The 21,376-nt window shown below is 48.1% G+C and overlaps 1 protein-coding gene across 1 annotated transcript in view; it reads right to left on the reverse strand.

Moving 5' to 3' along the window:
* Positions 1-21,376, reverse strand: part of Pde10a (phosphodiesterase 10A) — a 400,036-nt gene that overhangs the window by 196,288 nt on the left and 182,372 nt on the right. The window contains exon 2 of the mRNA XM_051164657.1: positions 19,306-19,437. Coding sequence (XP_051020614.1) covers positions 19,306-19,437 — 132 coding nt within the window. The remainder of the gene's footprint in view (positions 1-19,305; positions 19,438-21,376) is intronic.

Below are 21,376 nucleotides of genomic sequence, written 5' to 3' on the forward strand. Positions count from 1 at the left end.
GGCGCTGTTTTCTCACATCACTTTTCTCATGGTGTAAGGGTTCAGTCTCTGCTAAGCCATCCGTGCGTGCGCTCCACGTGGCCGACGAATGTGGAAACAGCCTTGGTATGAAGGCTAAGGGTCTCCAAGAGGGTTGTTTCATAGATAAACACAATGTGGAGCTTACTCTTTGCCAGACTTGGTTTTCAGAGCTTCTAAAACATCTGCTCACTGACTCATCAGTCAGCCTTGGGAGACGGGGACCAGAGACAGAACGTGTCAAGGCTGAGAACTTGTCCCTGCTGTAGTGGGTGACAGGGCCCAGCTATGGACTCCACAGTATGTGACCACCACCAGGGCAGACTGTGGGGTGCGAGGTCGCTCTGGAAACTGAGCATAATCCACGGGGGCCATGCACTGCCAGATGTTCTCTCTTCGTGTAAATGGGACTTTGAGGAACTGACCCTAATTCTGTATTTCTGTAGTCATACGCTCTTATAGAAATAAAGGGCCTCATCTTATCTGATGGTGGAAGGAACACACACAGGGCAGACAGTGAGAGCATCACTTCCCTGTTCTCAAGAAGAAGGCTCGCACGTTTCTGTAAGCATGGGCAAAAATGGAGCGACGCTGTGATCTAACCGAAGAGGCATCTGGTGAAGTGGTTGACAAAGCAAGGAATTCCCTGGACACAAAGTGAAATCAAGAAAGGCTAACAGAGAGCAGCCCTCGGCATGATGTGTTCTCTTGGGTCGTAAATTCTGACCCATAAGCACTAGACAGCCATACAGAGGTGAATACACATAGGCATGCAGTATGTATGTGTGTGTCTGTGTATGTGGTGTGCACATGTTTGTGTGTGTGTAAAAAATGTGTTCATGTGTGTGTGTGCTAGTGCAGGCAGGCATGTACCATGGTGTGCACATGCAGAAGTAAGAAGACTGCCTTGGGTGTTTGGTCCTCCCCTCCCACTTTGTCTGAGACAAACCTGTAAGGAGAGCTTGCAGGGGGGAATTCCTCTGCCTCCACCTCCCATGCTACCCAGGAGCACAGGCCTTGCTGATGTGCACTCCTGTGCCTGATTTCTCTCACATTTTGTCAACCGAGGAGAGCAAGATCAAAATAGTGACCAGAAAATGTGAGCTTCAAAAGACAGGTACATCGGCAGCCGTGTTTGTTTGCAGTGAGGAAGTGGCTTTGGGAAGGCCCAGGAAACAAATGGTGCTTGCTCTGTCTCTCTCATTCTCTCTGTCTGTCTGTCTCTGTCTGTCTGTCTCTGGCTGTTTCTCTCTGTCTATCTGTCTGTGTGTGTCTCTCTCTCTGCCTCTGTCTCTCTCTTTCTCGGTGGGGTGTGTGTGTGTGTGTGTGTGTGTGTGTGTGTGTGTGTGAACAGATGGCTCTGTTGTGAAAGTGGTAGGTGTAGGAGTGAGACTTCTTAAAGTATGCCTTTTTATATTGTTTTCATTTCAGATCATAAATTTTAAACATTTTTAAAATTCTTAAGTCATGTGTTAGACAAAAAACAGAAACAAAGACCAAAAACAGAATCCACCATTGGCACAGTGTCTGCAGGACCTGCCTCGGATATGTGTAGGAATGACCAAGATATTAAGATGATGTGTCAGTCTAGACTGAGTGTAGCTGCCGCCTTTTTTGGCTGCATTGCTTTGGTCCAGTCACACAATTTGGGCTAGTTTAGCTCCATGTGAATATATACACATATATATGTCATGTGTATAATATATATGTGTGTGTATAATATAATACACACATATGGAGACAGGGTGTATATATGTGTGTGTGTGTGTATACACACATATACATGGAGAGAGAAAGTATATATATACACACACCCACAGATATGAAGAGAAAGTACATATATACATATATAAAGAGATATTATATATGTATATAAACATATACATGGAGAGATTATAAATATGCACAATATATGGGGAAAGAGTATATATATATATATATACGCATATATGGAGACAGGGTAAATATATATACGCACACATACACGTATATGGAGAGACTATATGCACATACACACATATACACATATACTGAGAGTTCTGTTATTTATATATATGTATATGTGTGTATGTATGTCTGTATGTGTATAGGGTTAGGTATAAACACATTGCAGGGTTAAATGAGATAATGTATTCCGGCGCTTAGCTCACAGCACACATTCAATATATGGAGACTGTACAGTGGCTCCTTACCCACAGGGATGTGTCCCCAGATCCTCAGTGGAAGCCACAGATAGCATTTCCCCCTCCTCCCTTTGCATTTACCCTATGGCAGCTTAATCCATACAGGCAGCACAGCAGCTCCTTCTACCTCCCCCTTTGGTCACATGGCAGGACTGCTGAAGCCAGGATTGGAATCCAAGGTTGCTTCCTGCCAAAGCGTCCCGTTTCCCTGTATGCCATCTTCACATCAGTGTTGTGCAGCTCTGGCCCAAGCCCCAGTCAGCCACTCTGCTAGGATGACTAACTGCCCATTAAATGGCCTGCTTGCCTCTGCATGGCTTCCTTCCAGTAGGAAGTGGGCTGTCTTCAACATTGGGCTGCTCAGCCACCGGCCTTGCGGAACATTTCTCTGTGACATTCACATGTACCTCTTGGGGACTGCTGCTGCTGTCCCTGGCCTGGATTCTGCTTTCCCGGACTTCACAGGACCGCCTGTATACAATGACATAGCAAAATGGATGCTCTGAGAATGCCACCCCCTTGTTGAAAACCCTGTGAAGCTCGCTGTGCTCCTGGGCCAAGTGCAAGCTCTTTGGCGTGCCTCAGCTTTCCAGTCTCGACTCCCAGATATGCAGAACTGCTCTTGGTTCCCTGAGTCACCTCATTCTGGCCCTGCCCCCTTAGCCTGGCACAGCGTTGATTTCATGGGTCAGTTCAGCAGGGCTGTGGGCTATCCACACACATGGTCAAATTGAGTTCTAGACTAGTCTGTGGGATTCCAAGAGGAGGTTAACATCTGACTCCTTTCCTCCATCCTCCAAGGGAAGCAAACATCCTCCCTAACGTCATTAGCTCTCCTCAGCTTCACCCTGGCGGGAATTCTTCTGCCATCCGTTTCTTTGGGTTTCCAGCTCCCAAAATATAGAACTCAGAGCTTCTCAGCCCTCACAGGTGTACAAAGGAAGCCTTAGCTCCCAACTCACACACATACATAATACATACATATACACACCCAGAGACACATATATACATTCATGCACACATTCTCATACACACACACACATACACACAGAGACAGACAGACAGACAGAGACAGAGAGACAGAGAGGCACATACACATACAGTCAGACACACATACGCACACACAGCCTCTCTCTTTCTCCTCTCTCTGCTCTCTCTGCTGCTGGATGACCCTGACTAAATACATCTGACTGCTTCCTGCTCACACCTCCTTTAAATGCCCCCTGTAGGCCTTCCCTGAGCCACCACTCCATGCCACCCTCTGAACCTGGCCTTCCAGGCCTGCTCTTGTACGTAGCTCAGCCACTTGTCTCTTGTTCCACCAGCTCACCTGAGGGGGGTAGAACTGCACAGGTCTTTTAAAAAAAATTTTTTTTCTAAGTCACTTTATCTGTGCTTTTAAAGCTAGCACTCGGGGCTTAGTGAATTAATGAATTTTAATTGGCTCCCTTATTCTTTTTGAACGCACACTCAATGAACGGATGAGCAGACAGCTTGTGTCATCTCTTGAAACCCTTATAATGAATCATCTTCTGAATAGATGCTTCGGCTCAGAAACTTAAAGGAGATTCATTTAAAAAGCACCTCGTTAATAACAGCCAACCCTCAAATTAGAGATTTGACCCCTGTACTGTTCAAGGAAGTGACTCTAGTGACTGCAGGGCAGGGGACCATTGAGGCGAGAAGATATTTCCTGAGCTCCAGACTGACCTCTTCAGAGAGCTGTGGTGACCTTGTGTAAGAGCCTAGTGGGCCAAGAGAGCATGCCCAGACCTATGTTCATTGGTTTGCAATCCCTCCAGACAGTGAGAAAATGGCAGCTGAAGGTAAAGGAGAAAGCGGACCGTTTCCAGGTGGTTTGGTATCCACAAAGGCTGCAGTTACATTCCGGGCCCTCTGGGAGGTGTTTCTTCTGCACTGACCTCAGCCTCTTGGCCACTGGGACAGTGCCCATGTGTGTTCACTGGTATCTGGTGCTGGGAAAGCCAGCTGCTGGGCCTCTGTCCTGTGTTGCTCTCTCTGCCATCCAGCATCCAAACCCCAAGAGGCTAACGTCGATCAGCAGCTGAGTTTCTCCTCCAACCCTCAGCCAGAGGTCATCTTCCTGGCAGTGACAAATACTGTGCACAGCCAGGCCTGCCTGCCTCAGGCAACAGATGTATTTAGGCAGCAAGTGGTGATTAGAAGTTCCCTAGGCTTTTTTTTTGGGGGGGGGGGAATATAGTATCCAGTCTTCTGCCAGTTTCTAATACAGTAAAAACTCTTAGGAGGAAGAAAAGTGCCCTCTAATACATACAGGAGCAGCAGGAGCTGTGTTTTGTTTCCAGGGTGTAGATTGGATATGGCTAAGGCGTTTGAATTTAGCACAAAACTGTCCCTCCTCCACTTGCTAAATATTACAGAGACGACACAATAGGTCTATGTGGCCATCAGTGGTATGAAAGATGTGTCATTTGCAGAATCCCCATGTCCTCTTGTTTAAGTGCTAATCAGCTACATACCGAAGCGCACTGGCTTCCATGATGGGGGTTCAGTCTTGACTTCTACAGCATGTCTGTGGATGTTGCTCAGACGGCACTCATACACACTGGCTGTGGGGCTGTGGAGTGAAATGACTTGCCTGAGAAGTGTGACACATGGAGGCCCAATAAGAACTGGCACATTCAGCGTAGTGGCACAGACACCTAACCGCAGCACTCAGGAGGCAGCAGGAGGCAAATCTCTGGGAGTCCGGAGCCCTATGCATGTTCCACATTGTGAGTCCCAGGGCAGCCAGGCCTCCGTAGTGAAATCCTGTCTCAACCCCTGCTACCCCACCAAGAGAATACAAGTAACAGAAAAGATTCTTTACAGCTCCTCAAAACCAGCCATGGTTCTCCTGGCACTATTATTTACTGTAGCCATGGCTCAAGGCACACCAAGGACCTGGATACAGCAGTTCCTTGACCTGAGAGATACTTGCTGACCTAAAGGACAAACTGCATGTCTTATGTCTTGGCACCAATGACAGTCTTTGGGGGTTAACTCTTGGCACCAAGAGGTCAAAGAATGACCTGCTCAGAGTTATCCTGGTAAGTAAAATGAGTCTCTCGGGGGTTACTGATAAAGTAGTCATAGTTACAGACAACATATTCTCCACAGTGTCACCAACCCTGTCTCCCAGGGTCCTACTAGGGTGGCGTTATGTCTGCAGCCAGGTTCAGAGTGCTGCCTACTGTCAAAGCGGGCAGAGGTGACCAAAGGCTCAGCCAATAAGGCGCACAATCAAACCAGACTCCAACTTTGCCTTCCCCGGAGTCACTCTGGCTAGGAGGCAGACATCTCCCCATTCGTCTTCCCTGCACCAGATAGCTAGTTTCAAGTAAATACTTTACTTGTTTTTTTTTTTTGTTTGTTTGTTTTCTGAGTTTTTTGTTGTTGTTATTTTGTTTTGTTTGCTTGTTTTTGTTTTCTGAGACAGGGTTTCTCTGTGTAGCCTTGGCTGTCCTGGACTCACTTTGTAGACCAGGCTAGCCTCGAACTCACAGCGACCTGCCTGCCTCTGCCTCCCGAGTGCTGGCATTAAAGGCGTGCGCCACCACTGCCCAGCCCTAAATACTTTACTTCTAATGGGTAGAAATCAAAATACTGCATAAAATATGTTAGTAATATGTAACTCAAGACATACTAAACATAACATGATTACAAAGAAAAATATGCTTCATGCCCTGAAGACCTTCCTTTTAAGGTGGAATTAGCCAGCATTTGGGTCTGTCCCATCAAGTCACCTAAAGACAAAGGAGCCAATCACAGAAGGAGCGAAGGAGGGCTGCATTATCCTAACACCACTGTGAGCCCTTGACTTCAACATCGGTCAGGTTGCTGTTTGTCACATAACTAGGAGAGCACTGAGCCTTCATTAATCCCCAAGGCTGGGGATGAAGGGGGCAGCCTGAGGAACAGGAACCATGTGCCACAGACATTGGCAGATGTGCCGATGGATTTGTTGTCTGTCTAAGCGCTACTCATCACTGTGACTGAATACCGACAGGAACTTAGAGGAAGGAACAATATTTGGGCTCACAGATCCCAGCGCTCGGTCTGGGGCCACTCAGCCCCTGTGTCTAGGCAGGACATAACAGTGGTGGGAGCACAGGCAGGAGCCATTTTTTAAATTGCTGGCTGACAGGAAGAGAGCAGGCACAATGCCCCTTGGGAGCCTTCTGTCAGTCCCCTACACCTTCTAGCTAGGTTTCACCTCCTAGACTTTCCACAGCCTCCCAAAATAGCAGCGCCAGCTGGGGACCAAATGCTCAGCACATGCATCTGTGGGGACACTTGGGATTGAGATCCTAACGCTGCCCTTCAGCTTCCACGTCCTCAAGTGATCCACAGGGATCTGCAAGGCGGGAGAGCTGCTTTCCCCTTCTTGTGCCTTCCTGTGGAGCAAGGCTGAGGAAGCCCTCGTCTCATTTATTCAGCCACCAGAGAGACCGTATGTGTCAAGCCCTGAGCCCCTGTCTAACTGTCCGCTTCTGTGAGTCTGTGAGTCAAAAATATTCATCCATGAAAAAGTCTTCTTTTGTTTGAACTACCAGGGACAGATTTTAAAAAAAAAAGGGAAGGAATTTAGGTGGTAAAGAGAAGCTGCAGAATTAAAACAAAACCCAATAAACAAGCAAACAACCACCAACACAAACCAAACTACTCATTGAGAATCTCAGCTATTACCCAGCCCTTGAGTTTGTCGTGGCCTCCAACACAGCCAGTGATGGGGCTCCCCCACGCCGAGAGTCAAGCAAGCTCTTGTGCAAACCTGGAATCAGTGGGAAGCTGCGCTTATCTCACAGCCATATACCTGCAAAGCATTTTCTGCTAAAGTGAACAATTTTCCTGCACAGAGGCACAAGTGAGACTCCCCCCACCCCCCCCCCCCAAGACAAACCGGTAAACGGTGCACAGTGTGGTGGAGAGTGAGTCACTCGCTGACTTCCTGCGTGGCAGCGTATGGAACTCCTTGGCCAAGTTCCCCAGTGGAACTGGTGGAACCTATTGAAATAAAAATCCATTTAAAGTCCCTGGAAACAGTCCTAGAAGCAAAGAGCGAAGGCAAAAACATCTATTCAAAAAAAAATCTAGCAAAATGTGGAGGGATGGCAGGGCTCCGTGAGACGACCTCTTCCTTTGCCTCAGTGAGGGGATGGCTGCTGGGCCAATGGCTCAGTGAGGGGATGGCTGCTGGGCCAATTGCTGAAGCCAATACTAAGACCAAGCTCCCCATCCTCAAGCCAAGAATACAAGCTCCCTCTATCTAGATTGAGAACCTCCCACCCAAGTTCACAAGACTGCCTCACTCTCAGACCAAGAATCTAGACCCTCTCTCCTCCAGGCCTCTAAGAACGAGCTACCCTCAGGCCAAGGTTACAAGCTTTCACCCCCCCCCCCCCCGCCTCAGACTGAAATCTGTCACTTCATCAGACTAAGTTCACAAAACCCCTAATTCCCAGAAAGCTCAGACATTGACCCTTGCCCGCCTAAATCAAGAACACCCAGGTAAAACAGCTTTCTTCTAGAACCGGCGGGACATCAGTATTTCTCATCTGGCCCCAGCTATCTGTGGCTTAGGCTAAGGCCAGGTGAATAAGGTCAGAGGCTCTCCTCATCTGCTCAGACACAAGATGGAGGCTCGACCATGAAAACGACACGCTACCAACATCACAGCCCTAATCAGTGTGCCCAGTATCAGAAAAGACAAGGCAGCTGAGAAGGTGCCAGGGGTAGGGGGTGGGGGTGAGGGGTGGGGGATGAGGGGGTGCTGGTCATACAAGTGCATGCCATGACGCAGCTGGCAGGAGCCCTCACAAGAGCTGAGAACATGTCAAACTCACACCTCAGAAACTCCTTCAAAGGAGCCAAAATGTGATCAGTTAGTTTATAAATCAACTTATGCTGCCAGGGTATTGCTGAAAACAATGCAGCAATCTGCCAGCAAGGCAGCTAAATGGGCTTAGGGATTTGTGTACAAAGGAAAGAGAGTCAGTCCTACCACACCCCTGACACCAGGGTGGCATGGCCGATGCGCCCCTCCCCGTGCGGCAGCTTCAGAAGTATAACCCAGTGTGCACAGGGGAGGAAAGAGCTCACTTAAAGTAATTCAACCAGTAATTAGCCAAATAAATAAGTGACTGTCAATCACATGGGCCGTGGGAAGAGAGGACTAGTACTCAGGGTTGCTACATGAACCAAAATGTCCAGTTTCCAGCAAAGAGTGATTAACACGCAAAGAAAGAGAAAAAAAACATGATGCCCATAGGATGCATGGGTAAGGCAGAAAAGCAAGCAAACAGCAGAATCTGCTTTGAGGGGACTCATGAATGTTACATTAACGTGGAATACGCCGAGCTAGCAATTACAAATGTGCTGGTGGAATTGGCGGAAACCAGGATTAGGAAGGAAAAGAAGGTTTAAAAGCAAAAACGAATAATCGAGTTTGAGACAGAAATTAAACAGGTGAAATAACAGAGAAAAACAGAATAACCGAAAAGCCAGGCACAGTGGCACATGCCGAGGCAGAGGCAGGAGGATCTCTGAGTTGGAGGCCAGCCTGGTCTACAAAGCAAGAGCCAGGACAGTCAGGGCTACACTGAGATACCCTGTCTCAAAACAAACAAACAAAGCTTCAGAGAAAAAATTTCAAATAAAAATAATGACTAAAATAACTGTTTGAAAACTAAGTAAACTCTGGGAGAGATGAAATGAGAGAGCACAGGAGCATACGTCCATTCAGGGACATGGAGAAAACAGCAAGCGAGGAATGGTGGGTGAGCGGAGGGGAGCCCCATGCCCCCTCCCACCCTACTTCCCCTTCCCACCCCTTCCCCCTCCCACCCACCCCCGCAAATTAGCAGAGGATTTCTCAGCACAAGTGGGGTACTGCACAACAGCAGGAAGACACAAAGGCCTGGGCAGGGGGCAGGGGTGGGGTGTGACGAATCACACAGATCCAATGAAGCCAAGGTAAAAACCAAATCCAAAGCAAAGACTTTTCCAGATAAACAAAACTAGAGATGCCTGATGCTGCCTGATCCTTTCTATGAGAGTAAGAAGAAATGAAGTTCTTCAGGCTAAAGATAATTTACCCCAGACTGCAGTTCAAGTTGACATGAACAAATGGGCCCCATACATGGGCATGAAGCCTGAAAACACTGTGCTAAGAGAAAAAAGGCCAGGCACTTAGAGACAAAGAAAACATGGCTCTGCTTACGTAAGGCTCTAAGTGGGGTTCGTGCAGGCAGACAGCAGACTGGTGGTCTCTGGGGTTGGAGTGAGGGAGCAGCGGGTGGTGTTTGATGGGGCCAGAGATTCAGCTGGGAAGACGAGATACCCTGAATGGATGGTGAGTGGTGATGGCTTATAACAACATGAATGAGTTTACCTCTGTAGAGCGGTATGCTTAAAACAATAACAACCACTAGGAAAATGATAGGGAAGACAATGTTGTTGCCACTGGATCACTCATCATAGGCCGCCTTCCTCGGAGCACACTGAGCTTAGTTTCTGTCAGCCCTTAGCACAGGCACCTACCTCTGAGCACTTCGATTTAACTTGCCCTTCATTGAACTAGTCCCTCCTTTAATCTCTCATCTTCCCGCTATGAAAACAAACAAAGGATGTTTCCTTAGGAGCTAAGTAAAAAAAATTAAATGCCACGAATTCTCCCCCTAGACCCTGGAAGACTCTTCAGTACTTAGGTTAGTGGCTCTGGGCTGCTGTGGTGCAGCCACAAGAGCAGGGCCTCTGAGCTCTTACTACCATGTCACGTGTACTGTGTTACATTAGATTGCTATACCTTTCTCAGTGGGTACCACTTGTACACACAAGCCCGCTAAAGGTCAGTGCACAAAGAGAAGCCGCACAGAGGAAGTCCTGTCTGTGATCCTCAGTCTGAGAATTGGTTTGATGGAACAGAACCTGGGCCATTGAAACCAAATAACGAGAAGAAAGTAAGAGACCATTTGTGAAATGCAAAGGCTGCTTTAGGAGGTGCCCGCTCCATGATGTAGAAAGGAGCATTTCAAGGAGAAATAAAGGAACAAAGGAGAATGGATTGCACAGAAAGCAAATGGCAGATATAAACTACAAAACGCCAGTAACACTAAGTGTAAATGAGCTAAAGATCCAATCAAACAGCAGAGACTGTTGGACTGGATTAAAAACTGTGAACATGATGCATACAGGGATGAAGAAGGACATTTTATCCCAAAGGGGTTGATCCACCCAGAGGGTATAATAAATATAAACACATGTGCATCTAACTGGGAAAAAAAAAGCATGAAAATACAGGAAAAGAACCTGACAGTAATAAAAAGACAACTCAATTCAGTGAATACCAGATTGAACTTCTACACTCTGGTTTCAACAGTAAGGAGCCCTAGAACCTTCCAGAAGTAAAGTTGTCACTTCACCCTTGTGTGACTTTTTCCCTTGGGTGGAGGAGGAATTGGCATGCTGATGGCTTTTTAGATATAGATGGGCAGAGGTCAGACAAGTGAGGTGACTGTTTACTGAGCCGGGTTGTCTGCAGAGCCAGTTGGAAAATTGCTGAACAACCAGCTTCCTATCCAGAGATCCTCCCATGACAGAACTGCCTTCTGTTCTCTGTGGCTTTGCTTTGAAGGCTTCAGTTAGCTGAGGTCTGAAAATGTTAAATGGAAAATTCCGTAAACAAATAATCCATAAGTGTTAAGGTGTGAGCCATTCTGAGCAACATCATTTCATCTTGTGGCATAGCCTCCAGTTGCACCCTAGACAGAAACCGCCCCTCATGAAGATTATCCACACCACGCCTAGCACTGACCTGTTAGCTAGTTAACAGCTATTGGTTTATCAGATTGACTTAAGGTGCCACAAACCACCAGGGGTGCCGCTCAGGTGACTCTTAGTTTGTTTGAATAATGACCCCAAGGTGCGAAAATACCATGTTGGTGATTCAGACATGTGAAAAGGAAGGAAGGAAGACGGGAGGAGAAAGAAAGGAAAAGCTAAAGGCTTCTTTATGTTAAAAGGTGAAAGTTCTTAGGATAGAAAGAAAAGCTACCATTTTCTGGGGGTTGTTCTGACCCTTAGTAAGAACAAACTGCCTACCAGTGAGACTGAGCAAGAATATAAACAAAAAGGGAACTAAATCTCTGCTAGGATTTTTGCTTGTTTGTTTGTTTGTTTGTTTGTCACACTTACAAAACACAAACATGGTGGCCATGGTGCATGACAAATGCCCAGCAAAGATGGGAAGCGCCAGGCCACGGGGTTTCCTACGGCTTCATATATCCACAGGGGCCTGACACAAACACCTCATGGACAAGGGGAAGGCCTTGTGCCATGCAGGCTACAGTGGCTTAGTTAAATGCTTTGTACGATTCTTTTAAAAAAGAGTAGCTATGGAGCTGTCCACTGTTGTATGCCAAAAGACGAGGATACTATTTTTTTAAAAAAGTCCTCATTGCTGACATCAGAGGCCTGGCCACGATTCTCCTCAAGAGCAAGAAACTTGCAGAACACCAGGTGTCCAGGATCAGCTGACAGATGCCAGCCTGTAACCTGGAGAGTCACGAATTACCTGAGCATGTTTCCTTTGTTCTCTGATTATATTCAGAACCCAGGAAGTCCCTGACATGGCTAGCCATGGTTGCTCTTTTTTTTTTTTTTTTAATTTCTTCAGGAGAACTCAGTGCACATTAGACACCAACACTACAAACCTAGCACAGGCCATATTTTTTTTCTCATGTCATGTTGGTTCTTTTCTGAGCCTACCAAAGGCAAGGAAGTGGCTTTACCACCGGAAAGTCCACATCTAGAAAAGGAGGGGGTGAGCCACGGCAGATATAAGAATGCAGCACCTTGGTATCATAAAGGAGAGGGTAATAAACTCCATGTGTGTGTTCGCATGTATGCACACATGTGGGTAAATGTGGGTAAGCATGTGTACATGAATGTGTATGCATGTATGTGGATTTTCACATACAGATACACATAAACGAGTGTCTACATGTATGTGTACATGTGTACAAGTGTGTGTGTTTGAAGCAAAGGTGAGGGAAGGCTTCTTAGACCCCTTCAGGGTTGTTCAACCTTTTACCACTGAGAACATACTATATGCAAAGTTCATCCTTGATAACCATAGAGTGAAGCCGTCTGGATACATACACAAATGCTAAGGAACAGCAGCCACTTAACTGAAGGCTGGAGGAGTCACTCAGATAGAGGGGCCTCTGTGTGACACGGAGATGACGAGTGGAGGCCCCACAAATAACCCCATTTCAGCTTGAGATGAGAGAAAGGACTGCAGAGAGGCATGGGGAAGAGATATGCAAGCCAGCCCAGGGCTGTCGGATGATTTTCACATCTCTATTTTCTCTTAAGAACAATATGTGAGCCCTAGAAGGCTGAGCTACCTTGGGTGGGGTCTTAAAGTTTGCTTGTGCCCTGAGGCAGCCCAGCTGACACCCTGTTGCAAAAGGGATGCACTCTGGCTGCACTAAACTGCAAAGAAACCTTGGGGAGTGAGAGAACCAGCACCTCTTTGAAATGTGATCTTCTGTGAGCACCCAGCTCTTTCTCCAGCTCTGTCCCATGGGGGAAGCATTTTAACCCACAGTGAAGCCAGAACTCATTACCAGGTTGCTGTCAGTGAGCTTGCTGGAGAACAGACATCATCACAGGCCCCCAGGGCTGGGTCTCTGACGCATGGGACAACGCCCTGTCACTCCAGCCATGCTGCTCTTCATAGGACACAGTGCATCATAGGTGTGACCACAAGAGAGCAGGATTAACACTGGAGGAATCCACCTCAGGCGCAAGGGGGAGGGGGGGAGGGGGATGACTAGAAAGATCAGCTTGCTCTGGGCAGGGGAGTGACAGAAATGGCAGCTACATTTGAGAGCACTACAGTGAAGGGCGGTAAGAGGACCAGAGAGGCATTGAGCAAAGCTAATAGAGGCGGGGCTCTGGTTCCGCCTAGGAGAGAGGACCTATGTAGGTGGGGTTTGAAGGACTCTGTGGGCATCATTCACTGTGGTCATGGGTCCTGCACAGACACCAAGGTATCTCTGCCACAGTGAGCATCAGTGACAGGATACATGGGAAATCCCCTCTGCTTGCCCTGTCATTTGAAGCCTCTTTTCACAGATTCAATGGTTGGTATTGTCAACCTCAAAGACCCTGGAGTTACCTAGGAGACAGGATTCCACAAATGACAGCCGATGAGGCGTTATTTACATTAGGCCAGCGTCTCGGCATGTCTGTGAGGGATCATCTTGACTGGGTTAACTGAGGGCTCAAGACTCACCCTTAAGGATGGCAAGACCCATCCCTACTGGTGGCCTGGACTGTATCAAAGGGAGGAAGGCAGCTGAGCACAGCCATGCCTCCCTGCTTCTTCACGGTGGATACACAATGTGACCAGATGCCCCTCTGCGGCTGCAAGTCACTTCCCTGCCTCCATATTCTGAGCCCCCTCCAACTGTGAGCCAAAATAATCCCTCCTGTCTCAGGTTTGCTTCTTGTAAGATACTCGGTCATCGTGGCAACTGGAAAATCAACTAATAGATTATAGACATTATGTGGTATCTCTCAGAGGTGGTGTGTGCACGCTGTGCTTTTTCCGAGAACACCTCACCCCAGTGAAATGAAGGCTGAGTAGCCAGGGCAAGGTCTGCAGTCTGTCTGCAGTCTGGTGGCTTAGTTGTCCCATCGCTGTAATGAACTAGTCGACAAAAGCAATGCAAGGGGGAACCCACAGTTTGTGGTTACAGTGTTCTGCGGTGGGAAGCCTAACCATGGCAACACCAGGCTGCAGGTCACACTGCACACACAGCTGGGGAGCAGAGGGGCAGACGTTGCTGCTCAGCTGACTTTCTCTCATTCCCATTTTTTTTATCCAGTCAGAGATCCAGACACTAGATGGACCATTCATGCACATTCAGAGTGGACGTTCTGTCTTGCTAAGACTGCCTAAACATACTCCTGAGGGGCACACTAAGAGACGTCTCCTAAGTGATCTGAAGCCCATCGCATTGACAGTGGACACTAGCGATCAGGCCTGGTCAATTATTTTTAACTAGACAGCTGAATATGACAACTATGTTTAACGGTGTGCCTTCAGGCTCTGCAGTCTTGTCCCACACTTGAACCTGGCTCTGCAATCACCGTAGCTGGGTCCAACCTTAGAAAGCCACCTTCGGAGTTCTCTGTATAAGGTCATGTCCCTGTGGCTTTTGCCATCACCTGTCTCTTTGGGCAGTGGAACAGTGGAGGCAAAAATCAAACTTTCCATTCGCCCAGGTTTCAGAGAGGCTCTTGGTTTTTGTTTGTTTGTTTGTGTGGCCATAAGAAAACAGTGAGGTAGGACACAGCAGGTGGCCCTTGTCACTCCCTCTGCTGCCCACATGTACCCCTCCACACACACAGTGGCCATGGTAGTCTGTCTCAAGCTTCAAAGGTGAGCTCTAAAGCTGACTTCAAAGTGAATCTCAAAAACAAGGAGCACGGAGACTTTTTAACAAGGAGTCTGAAGGGCTCTTTTAAGGACAAAGATAAGAGAAGTCACCCACTTGAATGTTCAGAAAGCCTGCTAACCCGAATTTGCTTAGAAGTCACGCTGCCTCTACCAATAATCTAGGCTCCAAGTACAAAGCAATAAAATATGACCCAAGCTTTTAGGGACGTCCCCATCTCCTAGCCTCCACCCAGACCCTAAGGCATTTTGCCTCTGTCCCCCTGTTGCTCCTGGACATGGTGGGTGGTGTGGGAGCATATTGGGCTGAGGGGCAGAGGGGGCCAGGAGCACCTCTGTTTTTGAAGCCCCCAGAAGCTTCTCTAAAAGGGTATACAGGGGTCTGATATCTCCAGAACAAGGATGTGACTTTTTCAAATCCCAAAACCCCGTTGCCAAGATGAAAGGATGCCACATGTAGCTGTCGGCCTCCTCCCGTTCTGGGACCCGTGGCTTCTAGTACTTCCTTCCTCCACCCCCCCCCCCCCCATCACTTGTTTTGGGCTATGACACTCTTATCCCGAAGCACTAGCGTGTGCTCCCTGAAGAGTACCACCAGCTAGAGCATCACATTCAGCCACCGAGATCTTCCTAGAGAGCCTGTGTGTACTTGGGAGCTGGCTCAAGTCCACAGGCTTGGGGCCAGAACAAACTGTGGGTGTTGTTGGCTACAGTCCCTGAACAATCCCCACAGCCAGCTGAACACTCACACTGAGAAGCGGGCCTGGTAGGACCCACTTGTGCTACTCCACAGCGAGGGGCAGGTGGTCATGGCAGAAACATCCAAGCGATGCCCTTCCAGGTAGGGCACTTGGTCAAGGGAACTTCAGGAAAAAGCAGCACCAGAAGGAAGAAGCAGGCCATTTACCAGAGGCCCTGGACTTCTTCCCAGGGAGTGTGTTAGCTACCCTTGCTTCTATAGCTGTGATAAAACACCACGACTAAGGCAATTTATAGATGAAAATTTTTGAGCTTACAGACCCAGAAGGATGAGAATCCATCCTGGCAGCAGGCAGCCATGGTGTCTGGAACGGAGTGCTGAGAGCCCAAAGCAGAGACAGCAGCCCGAAGCTGGCATGAGCCTTCAAGTTCCCACCCCTAATGACAAACTTCCTCCAGCAAGGCTATACCTCCTGAACCACGCCCCCCCCCCAAGACAGCACCACCAACTAGGCCCAAGTGTTCAAATACATGAGACTGTGGGGGTGTTCTCATTCAAATCACCACACAGCCTATTCCTAGGAGAGGTCGCACAGAGTTTATGTGCATTATCCTGTGACGACCACACGGCCTCCATCACTCCTGAAAACACACCAACAATAGCGGGTGCCAGCCGACATGGGAGAGACACAGAGGGTAGTATTTCAGGAGCTAAACGGCCCCTTGAGTAGATTTGTGAAGAGCAAATATCCTTTAAGTGGATCTGCACAGGAAGAAGGAGAGAGGCAGGGCCAGACGGGTGGGCAGAAACACCTTGCTTCTTTAGTATCATAACTGACTCCATTATCAGACTACGAAGTTCACAGACTGAGCTTAGACCCAGCTATGACAGTGTCCCGTGACAGACCCCTCTGCTCCCTCACTGCATGTCTTCTACTCGTCTTGATGACCGAGAGGCTAACCCCACTTCCACACAGATTGTGCTGTCCTCTCATGTCACACACTCATTCACACGCTCACACACATACATACACTCACATAGTCTCACACACATTCACACACATGTACACTCACACACATAGACTCATACACACACTTACACACACATACACACTCACATATTCACACATACACTCATGTACATACACACTCACACACACTCTTACACACACAGATAATACACATACACATGCCATAGTGCACACAGACTTGCATGCTGTGATCCCAGAAAACATTAGGCAGCCAGTAGTGATTTGCGTGACCTGGTCAAGGCAAGGCTTTGGGGATCCTGTTCACTGGTTTGGTTCTAATGTCTCTACTTCTGAGACAAGTGCCATTACAGGAGCAGGTAGCCCTCATCTTATCTGTGACCAGCAAGCCAGATGATTCATCTCACTAGGTGCCTGGATCAGTTTGTCCAGGGTGGTTCTCTCACAACAACCAACTGTGGAGCCCTGGTCAACATTCCAGATCTATGTGCCCCCAATATCCAGGTGGTACCCAACGCTGTGGATGGGACTCAGAGATTCTTGCAGACCATCCTTCCTAAGGCAAGACTCAACCAGAGATCCTGATTCCGACTTTGTTGTCATGCTATCATGTATCTTAGTTTCATTTCTAGTTGCTGTGACAAAATGCCCTGACAAGGTTAGCCTAATGGGTGAAGGACACAGCCCATCATTGAGGGAAAGTCCAGTAGGCAGGAACTCTTGGGAGCTAGTCATATCTCATCTATAATGAGGAACAAAGAATAATAAATGTGCACGTGTCAGTCCACAGCTAGAGCTCTAGCTTATTACCTCACCATTAGAGCCAAACACCACACTCTGCTGTCTAACTTGGTCCTGAAAGCAGACCATGTCCTCAAAACCACATTCTAAGCAAAAAAGGCAAATCCTATAGATAGTTAAGATAATCTGTGTGGCAGAATTATGGTGCATCGAGTGTAAGTGACAGTAAGCAAGTAGACTTTGTTTGAAAAATGAGAGAGAAAGAGGGGAGGAGATTTAACTCCAGATTTAAACTGTGGTGCCCCACTGCTGGTCCCTAGGAAAGGGGTGGGGTGGGGGGGACGCTGCTAGAGTCTTGTTCATGGCAGCCACACACCGCTGTGTTACCCAGGAAAGCCGGAGATAGCCAAACTCCTGAGGAATGCTCGCATGTGAGGCTGGCTCGGAGGTGAATGTTCAGTGTTTTCATGGTCTCTTCTCTGTGCTTTGACTAAATACCCTGATGGAGGCCATCTTAAAGAGGCTCACAGCTCTAGGTTACAGACCCGTCATAGAGAGGAAACTACAGTGGGTGAGCCAAAATCAAAGGCGAGGACCTTTCTCTTTCTCCCACCACTCTCAACTTGTTGACATTGTGTATCTCTGTGTATCTCACCTTCCTGCTGTTCATTCCACAGCAGGCCCATTGCATCTCCGCATGCTTTAGCTTCAAGTCTGCATATTTCCCCGACTCCCACATCCTCTGCGGACTGCAGGGTCTTGCTCCTCTCCACACGCACGGCCCTGTGGTCTATGCTCCAGGCTTGCTCACCTGGCTTGGCCACCTTACCTGCTCTGTACTGACTAAGACAGAAATGCCCTCTGGCCTTGACACCGGCTCACATCTGTGTCTAGGATGTTCTTCCCTGCCAGAGACCTGGTGTAGCTCTCCTGCACTGGCCACTGGCCTCTTCTGAGTTTTCCTTTCTTTAGGGCACCACTCAGACTCTGAAACATAGCACCCCTGCTCCCCTCCCCCACACCCCGGCTTCTCTCTGTCACTTGCCCCAGATGGAGAGCAGCTGGGACAAGGATTGTCTTTTGGCCCGTTAGAAACAACCCATGTAGGGAAGGCTTAAAACAATACATACAAGAGAAGGAGCCCACATGGCCAGTAGAGCACAGGCAGCTAAAGAGACCTTTGTGGCCATGTGCAAAAGACCCAGTTTTCATAGTTATATGCAAAGAGAGAGCTAATAAGGTATAGTTGTTTCCTAAACACACACACACATACACACACACACACATTTTTGACTTTTGATGCTGGCACTGCATATTTGTTAATATTTCCTCTGAAGTGAAGCATTCCCTCCTGGCAAAAGAGGGGTAGATGTTTAAAAGACTCACATGATATACTCCCTCAAATCAGTAAGCAACAGACAGCGGGGAACAGAGCCTCGGGCTGAGCTGACTGCCAGTTGGGCAGCGAGCTCAATGGATGCCACATTTTTTTAGTCATAAGCCTATGCTGGGGTGGGCTTTTCATTGATGTATCTGTCCTTGAGTCACCCACACTTCCATTAAGTAATTTCAATAACTTACTGGCTCACTGAGCTAGACTTGAGTAGGATCGGGATCGCGTCTTTCTTAAATTACCAGTGCCCTGTATGGAGTAAGTGCACATCTGCTCATAACCCTCACACTCAAAGCCACACAGAAGAGGGTCCCTTAGAATAGAAAGTGATACCCATTCTGTATTTTGGGGGGATTTTTTAAAGGTTCTGATAGTCTGGTTTCATGAAGAGATTAAATTAATTAATATTATTTTGCCAATACTTGGTTTAACAATAAACCATCAGATGTAAATAGTAGATATTATCTTTGCACTACCCTGGCTTGCTGGTGAGCGAGGACGACCTCCACGGCGGAGCTGACTTGCTAATTTGATGGCTGCACTTATCAAGAAGGATCCCGCTCTCAACTTCAGAAAATCAGAATAAGTCGCTCAAGGGGCTTCAAAATTCTGGCTGAGACCACTTCTCTATTTGGTCCCTTGCTAACGTCATAAGGCCTCACTGTCCTTCCAAGTTGCGGGTTATTTTCCTGGGTGCTTTGCTCATGAGGTTCCAGCTCATAGAGACAAACAACACAGGGAAGGGCTGGCAGTGTGGTCCTGAGGCTGCGGCCATCCCGGGGTCGTTCATACCTGACGCATTGCAGGAGCCCACGGCACCTTCTGCGGAGTCATTGCTCATCTGCCCCAGAGTGCCTGCGCGGTTTCGCAGAGCCAGTAGAGCGGGGCCTTTGCTCCCACCTTTAAACGCAAACGGGAGGCAACCTGCCAGAAAGAACAAGGGTGTGGCATTAACGTGAAGTATGGCCAAACGCACCATCCTGCTGGGTCTCTGGGAACCTCTGCCATCTTACAGGGTGTGTAGAGTGTGACTAGGGCTCTCATCGCCTTCCACTTGGGGCCCCTTTGACACTGTTACATACGGCAGACTCAAGATGAACTCAAAGCGGATCTAGAGAACGTAAGTGCACACACTAACTCAGCCTGAAACCACTGGCTCAGATCCTTGAGGACCAGAAAGACCCTTCAGGACATCCAGCTTGTGGCCTGCAGATGGCCTCTGCAAGTCAGCTGCTGAAGGTGTTTCTCAAGGGGTACTTCACTGAGGGTTAGCATTTTCCTGGGGAGCTCCAGATCAGCTGATCTTGTCAGAGCCTCCTCTGGGATGCAGCCTGCAGGGGAGAAAGCTGTGTCTCTCAGTTGGATGGGTTGATCAGATGAAGAAGGGTGAGATTCTGAGAGCTTGTGCTGTGCTGTGCTGTGCTGTGCTGAGCTGGCCTATAAAAAACAGACCAGGCGTGTGCTGTACCGTGCGGAAGATTCCACTCTAATCCAACCCTGATGACTTCCTATCACCAGACCCATTCCGATACATGCGCACCTCAGCCTTGAACCTAGTCTCTGGGTCAGGCAGTCTTGGTTTCTTGTTGCACACCATGCCTGTCTGCCTGGAGTCTGCCACGAATTTCCTCCGTGAGGAGGAGCACAATCCATGTGTTTGCCACCCATGTACCTCCAGGCCTCCAGCCCCGCATGGCTGGTCTGTGAGCTCCATTCAAAGACCAGAACATCTCACCGATGTCTGACTCTAAAAGACCAAAGCCAAGTTTTTGTTCTAAAACAAGCAAGTGGAGATTAAAAATCAGCTGATTAAAATTTGGATAAAAGTGCGTAGCATGATTCAAGGTGTTCAGGGGGGCCAGGAGGTAATATGGAGGACCCAATACTGCCACCCAGGTACTGGACAGGAGTCTCCTCAGGATGGACCCTGATTAATGACACAGACTGTGTCTTGGGGCTATGAAGGTCTATCACCAGAGAGGAGAAAAGAGGAAACGGGAACTCAATTGCAAAAGGATCATCCATTGAGTCATCCATTCATAGCACAGGAGTTTCCCTGTGACCAATGAGATTCAGTCCCTGAGGCTGACGGTGGCAGGGGACATTCTATATACACGGCAGCTTCTTGTGAACTCAATCCCAGAGCAGAGACACCAAATAATAAAAATAAAATAAAATAAAATAAAAATTTAAAAACTGTGTGTGTGGACTCATAGGGTGAAGCTCTGGAGCTGTAGCATTTAGGGCACACACCCATTCCCCCCCCACTTCACCCCCATCCCCCCCACCCACAGCCTGGCGAGTGGAATGGGTAGAGGTGGGCTTTTCTCCTTGCTTTACATGAGCAGATGCCGTGTAAACCAGAGCTCTGGGATGCGCAGCAAGTTAGGGTTCCCTTGGCAAGAGCCGAGGCCCATGAGGTGGGCCTGGCACAGATGACATCATGGGTACCCTGTTGAACTATAACTACAGGTACACAGCCCAGCAGGGACAAGTGGAATGAGATGCTCTACAGTGGTCAGATGGGATGAGCGCTTTATGTACCAACAGGCCTGTGCCCTCACTTACACACAGTAGCTGGCAAGGCTTATGGATTGGCGGGTACAGATGTAGCTGCAACACGCCATCAGGTTTCTGTACAGATGAAAATCGGGGTTTTTACTATAGCTAACAGTAAGATGATCAGTGCTCGTTCATTCACTGTACCCCGTGCATGTGCTCAGAATCCAGCCAAGAGAAGTGTGGAGTGTGTGTCAAATAAATACCCTCTACATTTGAGCCAATGCCAGGCTCAGACATTTTCCCCTAAAGTGACTGCTCAGCAGTTTCCACAACTGCAAGGTCCCTGAGAAGACCATTCTTC

Source organism: Acomys russatus, chromosome 21 (assembly GCF_903995435.1).
Source record: "Acomys russatus chromosome 21, mAcoRus1.1, whole genome shotgun sequence".
Classification (NCBI taxonomy): domain Eukaryota; kingdom Metazoa; phylum Chordata; class Mammalia; order Rodentia; family Muridae; genus Acomys; species Acomys russatus.